The following is a 12,212-nucleotide window of genomic DNA, read 5'->3' as shown; positions in this document are numbered from 1 at the left end:
TTTAAGGATTTCTTTTTTTTTTTTTGAAAAAATGAAATCTTCATAACCTTTACATTTAGGGAACAAGAGAGCTAACTCCAAATTAATTGAGCGTTTTTGAACATAAGAATTGGTGAAATTTTTTTAAAATATAATTTTTATAAAAGTAATTAAAAATAATATTTAACAATCACAAATATAGATATATATTTAAATTGTTTTTGAATTTTTATACTATAATTTAATTTAGAGTAATTGTGAAAATAACATTACGAAAATTTTCTATTTTTTAAAAAATTATAATAATCTATGGTCAAATTATTTTCCGAAACAATATTTGAGAAAAAAGTAAAACATGATCAAATATGCACTAAGGTATAATAGACTAGGGGTGTTCAAAATAGATGTATCTAGTTATCAAATTAATAATTTAGAATTCTATAATTAATGAGTTTTCAATTCTTATATGAATTATTTATTTTTTCTTATATCAAATGAATCAATTATGCATTTACTCGTGCATCATCCATTTAACAATATTAATAATTATTTTCTCAATATATATATATATATGTTCATATGTTAAATTAAAATGTGACAAGTAAAAATGAACGAAAAAAATATTATCTTTCATGACCAAAATCTTCATTAAAGGGAAGTCATAAAACATTTAATGCAATTATTTTGAGGAAAAAAACATGAAAAAATGGGTTAGCCGGCACGTGACAAAGATGTTGTGCTAATCTTCTTTATTCAAAAATCTAATGCTGTGTACTACTATTTAACTATGCCAAAACTGTCCACTTCACACTTCACAAAAATTTTTGCTCGCTCGACTCTATCTTCCTTTTAAGATCGTTTTCCTCAATTCCTCAGGTAATTTTCCTAATAAAGATCCCTTCTTTTTACCTGTAAAGCTATAATTTTTGATCAATTTGTGATTTCATTTGCTTTTGGGAAGTTTTCATTTCTTTTTTCTGATTTTTTTTGGTCTCTATTGTCATTGTGCCGAATCTGAGTTTATAAAGGGTTTTTCTTGAAAGATTTGAGTTGGGTTAGCGTATTTTGTGGTTTGCATGTGTTTTTTGGTAGAAATCTTGATGGATTTGAACTGGGTTTCTAGGGTTAACTCAAATTAGGGCTTGTTCCTGTTCATTTTTCTGAAAGTTTGAATATTTATTGTGTTTTTCCAGTCAATTTTCTGTGGGAAGCTGTTTTTGAGTAAAAATTTTGCATCTTTGGTGGTTTAGGTGAGGGTTATTAGTTTTTTGGTGGGTGCATGTTGTCCTAGAAATGTTCTCTTGGTGGTTCTGACTTTTTATTTGCTTTAGGAAATTGGAGATTGTGCATGGATCTAAGTGTTCATTGGGAGAAGTGCTGACCTTTGAATTTGGGTTATTCATGTGAGTGGAAGTGGTGATCTTGTTGTTGTGTTTGTTGGTTTTCTATTGAAATGGAGCAAGGCTTTGGTTCAGACTCTGTTCCGCCAGCAGGACCCATTGACAAGTCTAAGGTTTTGGATGTGAAGCCTTTGAGATGTCTTGTCCCTGTATTTCCATCCCCAAATGGAATGGCATCTGGTACAACTCCTCAACCCTCACCTTTTGTGTGTGTTCCTCCAAGTGGTCCTTTTCCCCCTGGGGTTTCTCCTTTTTATCCTTTTTTGTCCCCGAATGAGTCTGGTAGATCAGCTGAAAATCAGGATGGTTTAGGTTTTGGGACGCCTATATCTCCGGTTCCTTTAAATTCATTCAGAACTCCTACTGCAAATGGAGACACCGGGCCAAGGAGGCCCGGTAGACCTCGTGCTTCGAATGGCTTAGCTGCAGAAGATGATGATTCACAGAATCACAGTGATCAATTCGGTAGTGGCTACAGTGGACATGCTAATGATGTTGAAGACACAAGTACAGGAAAAAAAAGGGGAAGACCAAGAAAGACTCGGTTAGGGCAGTCAAGCTCAGGTAATCCAGCTACTCCCCCAATCGAAGTGGATGTCGATCCACTATTAAATCAGCTGCTTGCGTCCTTCAAACTTGTTGAGATCGATCAGGTTAAGAAAGCTGATGGTGACAAGGAGCTATCTGGCAGAATTCTACTGGTTTATGATTTGTTTCGTAGAAGGATGACCCAGATTGAAGAGAGAAGGGGTGAGACTCCAGGTTCTGCAAGAAGGCCAGATCTGAAGGGTGCTAATTTGCTGATGACAAGGGGAGCTCGAACAAATCAAACAAAGAGAATTGGAAATGTACCCGGGGTTGAAGTTGGTGACATCTTCTTCTTCAGGATGGAATTGTGCCTGGTTGGTTTACACGCACCCAGTATGGCAGGGATAGATTATATGAGTGTCAGACTTACAGGGGATGAGGAACCTATTGCTGTTAGCATAGTGTCCTCTGGAGGGTATGATGATGAAGGGGATGACGGGGAGGTGCTAATTTATACTGGCCAGGGTGGAGTTCAGAGGAGGGATGGCCAAATGTTTGATCAGAAACTTGAGAGGGGAAATCTTGCTTTGGAAAAGAGCATGCATCGTGGCAATGAGGTGAGAGTAATTAGGGGTGTTGTAGATGTTCAAAATGGGGGGAGGGGGAAGATCTACATGTATGATGGACTTTATAGGGTCCAGGAGTCATGGGCAGAGAAAAGCAAATTGGGCAATTGCAGTATTTTCAGGTACAAATTGATTAGGGTTCCTGGGCAGCCTGAAGCATTTACATTGTGGAAATCAGTTCAGCAGTGGAGAGAGGGAACGGCGACACGAGTTGGAGTTATCCTACCCGACCTAACATCTGGTGCAGAGAGTCAACCTGTTTGTCTCGTAAATGATGTTGATGATGAGAAGGGACCTGCTTATTTCACATATATCCCAAGTCTGAAGTACTCAAAACCTTTCATGAAGTCTAATCCATCTGTTGGCTGTCAATGTCTTGGCGGATGTCAACCTGGTGGAACCAGTTGTCCCTGCATTCAGAAAAATGGAGGCTATTTGCCCTTTAATCCACTTGGAGTTCTCATGAGTTACAAAACCTTGGTACATGAGTGTGGTTCTGCCTGTTCATGCCCTCCGAACTGCCGAAATCGTATCACTCAAGCAGGTCCGAAAGCCCGTGTGGAGGTCTTCAAAACAAAAAATAGAGGTTGGGGACTTAGATCTTGGGATCCCATACGTGGAGGTGGCTTTGTTTGTGAATATGCTGGAGAAGTCATTGAGGAATCTAGGGTAGGTGAGTTTGGTAATGATGGCGACGATGATTATATATTTGATGCTACCCGCATGTATGAGCCATTGGAAGCTGTGCGTGATTATAATGATGAATCCAAAAAGGTTCCATATCCCCTTGTAATAAGTGCAAAAAAAGGTGGCAATGTGGCTCGTTTTATGAACCACAGTTGTTCACCTAACGTTTACTGGCAGCTTGTTGTACGTGAAATCAACAATGAGACATTCTACCATGTTGCTTTTTTTGCCATTAGACATATTCCTCCCATGCAAGAATTGACTTTTGACTATGGCATGGTTCCACCAGACAAAGCAGATCGAAGGAGGAAGAAATGCTTATGTGGGTCATTGAACTGTAGAGGGTATTTTTACTAGTTGTCATGGTTACAGAATGGAGTTCACTAGTCAACACCGTATCGAGGTATGGTTTCCTTTTTAAAATAAAAGCATCTAGTTTGTTTCATTCTACTGCTCATTTTGTGATCTAATCCATGGATGTGGTTATCATGTTTACATATTTTATATAGAATTCTGAATAGAATTTTAGCTGTATAAAGTTGGGGCTTCATCTCCATTGATTTTATGAATTGAAGTAATTTTGGAGTTCTCTTGTTCTACCTTTGATCTATCCGTTGGGCCTACTCAGATAAGGTGGCAAAGGCTCTATGTTTCCCTTCATCTTCAGGTTTCCCAGTTTGCTCCTGCTTTCTCTTTCTTTAATCTGATATTTACAGTCCTTGCGTACCATATTGGGGCGCACAATTTAATAGAGGCATAGAGCAAAGGGATTTAATAAATTGTTAACAAGGAGCAAGGTGTGTGGTTGATTGCCATGGCTTGTTAAATGAGTATCATTTTTTAAATAAGTGGTTTTGTTAAATGAGTATCTATCTAGTTTAATATCGTCTTTGTTCTTGAAAAGTAAGCTAAATTTCATCTAGCTAATAAATGATAGTACCGATAAAGTACCACCAGGTACAAGATATATACAAAAAGAAGTTGGATATTCTTTCAGTAATTAAGTTGACCATCTGTGAGGTCTAAGCGTTGGTTCTATGTCATTTTCATTATTTTTCTTTTACCCCAGAATTTTAAATTATACAGACATCTATGTTTACAAAAGATGATTTTTTTCTATTTTGTCCTCTTAACATCTATGGTTTCGTTCTAACCAAACTTCCAACGGAAGACATTGTTCTCCATTGGTTTCTTCATCCTTTCTGAACCTTTATTCCTGTGAGCTAGCTGCTTGTTTACAGTCCATGTCATCACCCAGTGAACTCCGTAGTTACTCCTAAACATGCTCCATATTTTCCCCGAAATTGCAATGCAGCATCAGTATCTGTCTTGCTGGTTCAATATCTTCACATAAGAAATACCTGATGCATCTATTAAATCCTTATTTTGTAGATTGTCCTATGTGAGACATGCCTTGTGTACTGCTATCAATCCATAATGAGCCATTTGTTTTGGAGTTTTTGTTCTCCACAACTTCTAGGGCTAGTGATCTGACTCGTCAACTTCCTCCTTAAACAAGGTTTGGTAGAACGATTTGACAGAAAATTCACCTTCACTAATCCTTCCTGGTTTCAGTGCAATTACTTGATCCAGTAGTTGTAGTGATGATGTAACCCTAACAATCTTCCAATCGTTGAAGTTCCTTTCTTCTAAATCCCATCTTCCATTCAAGTCCATTCCAATCACCATGCAACTGTAATTCCTTATCAATTGTCTGATGGAAGATATCTATAAAGTTGTCTATCAATGTACCATTTTCTCTCCATTTATCCAGCCACAATCTGATACTTTGACCGTTTCCAACTGATCCAAAATTTGATCCCGCAGATCACTGATTTGTCTCCAAACAGCGTCACCATATGACCTGTTATTTGGCTTTGTGCTCCATTTGTTCTCCATTCCATATTTGTAATTGATCACTCTTTTTCATCTGCTTGCTATCTTTGCCAGAATTGAATCTTCAATGCCATTTGAACAAGAGATTTTCGTTGTTTGATCTAGAGTTCTTAATGTGCAAGCTACCATCTGTTTTAACTTTCGTCGATGTGGTTCATTTTTCTTCAATCTTGGCTTCTGTGCTGTAGAAAATTGCATCTGCTTATGTAAACCTTGACATGAAGTATGTATGAATACCCCCAAACGTGCTGTCCAATGCTTTTGCCCCTTTCTCCCTCCTTCTGTGTCTGACAGTCTTGATCCAAGAAGTTGTCCAAGTAAACTTTTAGAAAATTTCTCCTTGACATCCCATTTTCTCTGTCAGTTCTTGTATCATCTGTTCAGATTTAACCGGAAATGTGCTACTCTTTGGTGAGAGTGTCTGTAGACCAGAAATTGCCTCAAAGGCCACAAGAATAGCTTTTAAGGAAAGCAATTTTTCTTCCTTTTCCCCATGTAGCACAACTGTATCATCTGCATAAAGAATGTCAGCTATTTCCACTTAGTGTTTCCCTGTGTGTCCTGCATAAAGAATGTGATTGCATCTCATGTGTATTCACCATTTTATGAGGTTTTTTGGTATTTTCCCTTTGATGAAGCCTTAAATCATCCTTGAATTTTACCCCGATGATGTTTCTTCAGCTCTTGCAATATCTCTTGGATCACGTCACAGAATTTTCTTAACTGGAAAATTCTTTTCATTCCATGCCCTTCTCTCTCTCTGTCTATCCAAATCCTCTAGGCTTTTGAGGATTGTAGTTTTCTTACCTTCCGATATGCCAAATACCTTGACATTCTGTTCCTTATTGTCATTCTTTTGAAGTCTCAACTGCTTAGCTATTCCGATGTTTGGTCTGTTATTTGATTTGTAAGATTCCACTATTTGTCAATTAAATCTATAAATTCTTCAACTTCCAGCCACATGTGCTCAAATTTAGATAATTCTTTTTCTCCATTCATCACATGCTAATATCAAATGGGACAGGTCTGGAACAGTCTTTGGTAGTACATTTACTGGTGATATTCTAACAGTTTCATCTTATGTTCCCAGTTCCGCCTATCCCAGTGAGTTCTTTTATTACCAGAAATCCTCAAGCTAGTGACATACAGTTCAAAACTCGGTACATAACTGATGATGGGCCTTTTCCTCTACCTTCCGTTTTTATCTGCTGCTAGGTCCAAACCCTTGTTTTGTTTCTGACCCACACATTTGTGCTCTTATAGCCAGACCAAACCCCTAGAGCTGGCTCTTGAATATGTGATAATAATGGTTAGAAAATGGGGGAAAAGGTATAAAAGTCAACTTGGAATTGGAACAAATACAAAGCCATTTAATTGGATGACAACTTGTGTTTTCTAGATCAATTAAGTAGTCCACTTCAGAAATTTGTCTTTTTGGAAATGGACTAAATAGAAAGTAAATGAGGCTACCTTCGAATCAATCGAGTTCTTTCTAGAGTTGCTGGATGAATTCCTCCTATTTCATCTCCACTTGTCCTGGTTCTGTATAGACAGACACTCCATGTAAATTATATAGTCATGGACACATAACACTAAAACATGTCTGGTGTGCATCTTCTTGATGCTTTCTAATATCATTCAAGTACTTTACCCCAAAAAACACTCTTAAAACATGTTGTTTTTTTCCTCTTGCAGCAGATCGGTAGTTGAAGATAGGAGCAGCAAGGTTTTGGACATCTGGTACACCCTCTGAAAGGATAACTTATGGAATCTAGTATTATAAAGTATGTCATCACCCGGAGCCCAACACCGGGATGTTGTAGCTTATGGTTTGCAACGACTCTAGACAATTTGTTGCTTTTTATGTATTATTAAGTACTTTAGGATTGTCATTGACTGGGTAAAATTCAGTGAGGGCAGGTTTCTTCTTGCTCTTCATAATTTTCACCGGCTTCTGCTAGTCGATGATATTGTACGATATCTTATTAATGTATTAGACTGTAGTGTCGGTTCTTTTTATGCATCAAACTAGTGTTATTTTGTTGCAGCTCTGTTTTAAGTTCTCTCTATCGAGAAATGAATTCTAATTACATATATCTTGTCGCTCTCTTAAGGATGTGACGTAGTGGTCAATAAAGCTGGTGCCAATGCTGAAAGAAGTTAAATTTCACAATTAGCAAAATATGAAATGATTTTTTCTGTTTATCTAATCTTGGTGAAATTATGAGGTGTGCACAAAATTGCATCGAAAATATTTTTTTGAGTCGAGGGTCTATCAAAACGTCCAAAAATTGAATAAAACTATAGCCTTTAATACCAACAAATCTACCATTAGGAAGGAGGAGCGAAAACAAACTTTTTTTCTATCTCATGAAAATAGAGATATTATTTTTAAAAGACCTTTAGCTCGAGAGGCTTTTCATAGACAGAAGGGACTAAATATCATAAGAGAGAGAACATTAAGGATTAAAATTGAAACATAAACCTCTTTTCCAACAAAAAATTAAATAAATAGAAGTGAGATGATCCGTGCGAAATGTTCGGTTCCTCCAAACTGTTTTAACGGTAATGAGAGAAAAAAGAAAAGAAACCATCATTCAACATGTAGAGCTGGGGAGAAGCTGGTTTAGATCAATCAAGAAGAAGAGAGAGAAAGAAAGAGGAGAGAGAAAAATTAGACTTCTTGTTTTTTTCTTGTTCTTCTTCTTCCTCCTCTTCTCCAAATTATTATGTTTTTTTTGGCACCAGCACCCCCTCAATATACAATCTTCATTTTCTTTTTTGATCTTCAATAAATTATGGGTATTGTTGTTTTACATCTATAATAATAACGGAAAAAAAAAAGGAGTATATAATTTCAAGCTTCTAACTTTTTATTTGGATTTAGCACTGTGATGGGGGGTGGGATCACAAATCAAGATTTGGCTTTTTCTTCCAAATCTATGGACACTTCGAAATTGAAGAAAAGGCTTTATCAAGTTTGGAAGGGTCGCAATGTAAGCCCTTTTTAATCTTTCTTGATCTTGATTGCGTGTATGATAATTTGTAGTTTAAAAACGAGTCTTGTTCAGTAGGGGAGCCTTAGAACAACGGTAAAATTGTATATGTGTAAATATGTAGGTTAGAAGTTTGAGCCGTGGAATCAGCCACCCTTTATTGTGATGATTTATGCATCGAGCTGCCCTTTTTAGGACGAGCCTTGTCAAGGGGCTTAAATAAATTCATGCTGGTTTTTCATTTATGATAAGCTAATGCAAGAAGTGAATGTTACCTAGTTTTTTGATGCAGAATAGCTCAACCATAAAAGCTTTATCTAATGTTTCAGAAATTTCTATGTGGAGGAAGATTGATCTTTGGTCCTGATGCAGCATCACTGTACTTATCGACGTTTCTGATAGGGGCTCCTGCATTAACATTTTGCATAAAAATGCTATTCATGATACCAAAAGTCAGTCCAATATATGGTCATGTTGTACTAATTGTGGGACTCATCATCACAGTTTTGGTATGTAATTCAACACTTGGAATATAAAATTGCATAAACTGGATAGCTCTAAGAATGAATGCTGTAATCGATTTAATGCAGGCGTTGAGTTTTCTCTTCATGACATCTTCAAGCAATCCAGGAATAGTTCCTAGGAACTCGCGGCCACCTGACTTGGATGAAATATTGAATGCAAGTTCAGCATCTATGGAGTGGGTAGGCAATGCAGCCCCTGATGTGAAGTTACCAAGAACAAAGGACCTTTTTATCAACGGTCATTCAGTAAAAGTCAAGTTTTGTGACACATGTTTGCTCTATCGTCCACCACGTGCTTCTCATTGCTCGATTTGTAACAACTGTGTTCAGAGATTTGATCACCACTGTCCATGGGTGGGTCAGTGTATTGGAGTTGTAAGTCATCTGTTCAATTCTTAATATTCGATATTTTTCTTTGTAGTTTGAAAGTTCCTGTCTTTACTTCATACATTTACACTTTTTTTCCCCCTTGTGTTGCAGCGTAATTATCGGTGTTTTTTCCTTTTCATTACATCAACAACAACTTTGTGCATATATGTGTTCACATTTTCACTGCTGAACCTTCTTGGACAACCAGGGAGCTTTTTGCATGCCATGTCAACAGATGTTGTATCTGTGGTTTTGATATGCTATTGCTTCATAGCTGTATGGTTTGTCGGAGGTCTAAGCGTCTTCCATTTTTACCTAATGTCAACCAACCAGGTAACTTTCTCGCCCTTTTATCGTTGTTTCTGTATCTCTATAACATAACATTTTAATTCACACCTATTACAAGTTCCCTTCTCACCTGTTATAGTTTCAATAGATATGTATGCATCTCTCCTTTTCTTTTTGTCTTGCTTTGAGGTGCAACTTAGTTTCCAACTTTGGGACGAAAGTCGGGCTAACTGAAATGTCCCAGCATCAAAATATTACTTTTCTTAGCGAAATTCAGCTATTGCGAATACATAAGAAACAACAAATGAACACACACAGTGCATGTAATCCCACAAGTGGGGTCTGGGGAGAGTAGGATGTAAGAGACCTGTTTCTGATAGAACCTTAGCTCAAAGGAAGTAATCAAAACACATAACGAACATCAGAGTAAAACTAATAAAAACAGCAGACATGTTTGTGACTTATTTTTAATTGCACACGTATTGCAGACAACATATGAAAACTTCAGATATCGTTATGAAAAGAAAGAGAACCCATACAGCCGTGGCATTTTGAAGAATCTCAGGGAAATCTTATGCTCTAAGATCCCAGTTTCATTGGTCAACTTTCGCGAGTGGGTGATTGAAGAAGACGATGCAAGTATGAGATCCATGTCCATGAGTCATAGATTTGGTTCAATCAACTCTAAAGGGAAGTTTGATTTAGAGATGGGAGGCATACTCGGAAAGGATGCTAATTTCCAAGTGGATTATGGTGGCATTGATGAATCTTTGAAGAAGACGAAAAACGACAATGCTAATCTTGATCCTCTTTTCTTTCCTGATGATCAAGATGCAGAGTCAACACATTCAAATGAGCAAAGAACAGTCGAAGATGGCAGAACTGAAGAAGACAGCAACCACGGATCTTCATAGCAGTTCTTCATAGATAAAAGGTAGTTTTTTGTTATAAAGTCATCTCTCTCTATAACAAACCGTCCTCTGTAACACCATTTCACTATAACAACCAAGTTTTCTCTGTAACCGATTTTCATGTTATGTTATATTATATGTTCTCTATAACATAACTTCACTATACATAGCAACCAAAATATATTTGTACAACAAATGCCACTAGTACTCTAAATACTATGGATTTTTAGACAAATCTTACAGTTACTGCTCTTATTATTTCTCTGCATTCATGCAACACCAGATATATACAGCCTATAACAACATTTCACTATACGGCCTTGGGACCGATTTTCCATGTTATGTTATATTATACGTTTTGACAGGTCAAGCTAATGAACGATTGCTTATCGACTTACATTATGTTGGATGGGATCATCAGATGTCGATTTCGCAAAGGCTGAAAAGAGTAGTTGGCTTCTTTTTATGTCTTCAAATTACAGCAACTCTTTTGGTACATAAAAAATGAAATATAGAGTGGGAAAAGGAGCTAAATGAGGCTACTGATCTCTTGTACAGTATTATATAATTTTTATCTTCTTTTCAACTTGTCTCCTTTTCTTCAGTTTTGTTTTAGCTTAGATTTAACAGTTTACCCTCTCTATCTATCTATCTATGGATCTATCTATATACAATTTGTTTATTTTAAAAACTTTTTGTCCTCCTGTAAACTTGTATGTTCCTCCTTACTTGCTTCCTAAATAGAGACAAACTCAGAATTTGAAAACTCGATCAAAGCAGCTATAGTAATCGAAACTCGATCGAAATCAAGGGCCTAAAGGACACAATAGAGATGTTTGAGGGCTCCTTTATAAAATATAGGGAAAAAGGACGAATAAATGGTATGCAGATACCTTGCGTTATACTTTTGGGCATAATCTTATCCTTCCATCCAATATTTAGTTTATGTCGGATCAGACATGTATGCCTGTTAGTATAAAGGGTATATGTACACTAGTTTTTGAACAACAAGGACACTAATATCTCAAAAATATAACGGAGAATATCTATATATTACGAAAGTTCAGAGTATATTTACCTTGTTCAAGATATATGCACGAATAATTATGATTGTTAAAGGGTCAACAAATGCATTTTTCTAGTACAACATATCTTTTTCTCCTCCAACTCTTTTGTACATTGCATATCACCTCACCAACTTAATTAGCAGTGGGACACATGACTATAAAATCAAAAAAAAATAACAAGCACTTTAATAATAACAATAAAAATAAAAATGAATTGTGCAACCAAAAGAGGAATGTTTCTCTTTATGATAGATAGTAAATTAATGTTTCATTGGTATATTCCATTCCAAAGACTAATGAAAATTGTGCTGTGCCTGCACGTTTTTTTGCCTAAATAACAACCACCAGACTGTATAATATATTCTTTTAAAAACATTTTTTGTTTCATGATTGTATTAAAAAAAGGAGAAATGAAGAGTTTTAAGATATAATATTTTTTTGTTATTTCCGATCAAAGAAGAATATATGTTACGATTTTTCACTTTAGTTCACTAAAAATAATGATCCTCGATAGAAAAGTGTAAAAATCAAAAATTAAAATAAAAGATTAGTAGATAGTCAGATAAATTGCTTAAAGCTTTGAATTCTTAGATTTTTATTATTACTTATTATTTCGCTTATCTCAATTATTAATATTAGGGAAAAGGGTCTGATATACCGCTCAACTTTGTCATTTGGAGCTGATATACCCTCGTTATAAAAGTGGCTCATATATGCCCTTACCGTTATACAAACGGCTCACATATACCCCTGCCGTTACAAAATGACTCACATATACCCTTCATTTAACGGAAGTTAAAAAATTAGTTTTAAATTTATATTTATTACTTCTAATTTTTTTTAAAAAAATTATTTAGGGGTATATATGATTCTTCTATCAAAGTTCAAGGTATATTTTAATTTTTTTCATACATAAATTATTTTTTGACTTCTTTTATTAT

General features: G+C 35.9%; 2 protein-coding genes across 3 annotated transcripts; both read left to right on the top strand.

The window, feature by feature from the left end:
• The first annotated feature begins 704 nt into the window (after positions 1 to 704).
• Positions 705 to 7,185, top strand: LOC107002240 (histone-lysine N-methyltransferase, H3 lysine-9 specific SUVH1-like). Of its 2 annotated transcripts, none has more exons than XM_015200179.2 (3): positions 705 to 855; positions 1,311 to 3,623; positions 6,815 to 7,185. In XM_015200179.2, exon 2 carries the CDS (start codon positions 1,433 to 1,435, stop codon positions 3,575 to 3,577), a length of 2,145 nt encoding a protein of 714 aa, XP_015055665.1. In that variant the 5' UTR covers positions 705 to 855; positions 1,311 to 1,432; the 3' UTR covers positions 3,578 to 3,623; positions 6,815 to 7,185. The 2 variants fall into 2 exon arrangements, with proteins under 2 accessions (XP_015055665.1, XP_015055664.1); XM_015200178.2 differs by having other exon boundaries at positions 6,812 to 7,185.
• A 525-nt stretch (positions 7,186 to 7,710) lies between these two features.
• Positions 7,711 to 10,838, top strand: LOC107001759 (probable protein S-acyltransferase 1). The gene is made up of 6 exons (XM_015199735.2): positions 7,711 to 8,112; positions 8,442 to 8,621; positions 8,703 to 9,011; positions 9,117 to 9,338; positions 9,782 to 10,227; positions 10,570 to 10,838. The coding sequence occupies exons 1-5, from the start codon at positions 8,011 to 8,013 to the stop codon at positions 10,205 to 10,207; spliced, it is 1,239 nt and encodes a 412-aa protein (XP_015055221.1). The 5' UTR covers positions 7,711 to 8,010; the 3' UTR covers positions 10,208 to 10,227; positions 10,570 to 10,838.
• The last annotated feature ends 1,374 nt before the right edge of the window (positions 10,839 to 12,212 follow it).

This window comes from Solanum pennellii, chromosome 10, assembly GCF_001406875.1.
Source record: "Solanum pennellii chromosome 10, SPENNV200".
Classification (NCBI taxonomy): Eukaryota; Viridiplantae; Streptophyta; class Magnoliopsida; order Solanales; family Solanaceae; genus Solanum; species Solanum pennellii.
Note: the sequence above shows the minus strand (reverse complement) of the source record. Positions and strands in the feature narration are given on the sequence as shown.

Bases quoted from the DNA above. Each gene is read 5' to 3' on its own strand.
- LOC107001759 (XM_015199735.2), top strand. From the start codon at position 8,011: ATGGGGGGTGGGATCACAAATCAAGATTTGGCTTTTTCTTCCAAATCT. The intron at 8,113-8,441 runs GTAAGCCCTTTT...CTAATGTTTCAG, and splicing joins AAGTTTGGAAGGGTCGCAAT to AAATTTCTATGTGGAGGAAG. The intron at 9,012-9,116 runs GTAAGTCATCTG...CTTGTGTTGCAG, and splicing joins TGGGTCAGTGTATTGGAGTT to CGTAATTATCGGTGTTTTTT.
- LOC107002240 (XM_015200179.2), top strand. From the start codon at position 1,433: ATGGAGCAAGGCTTTGGTTCAGACTCTGTTCCGCCAGCAGGACCCATT.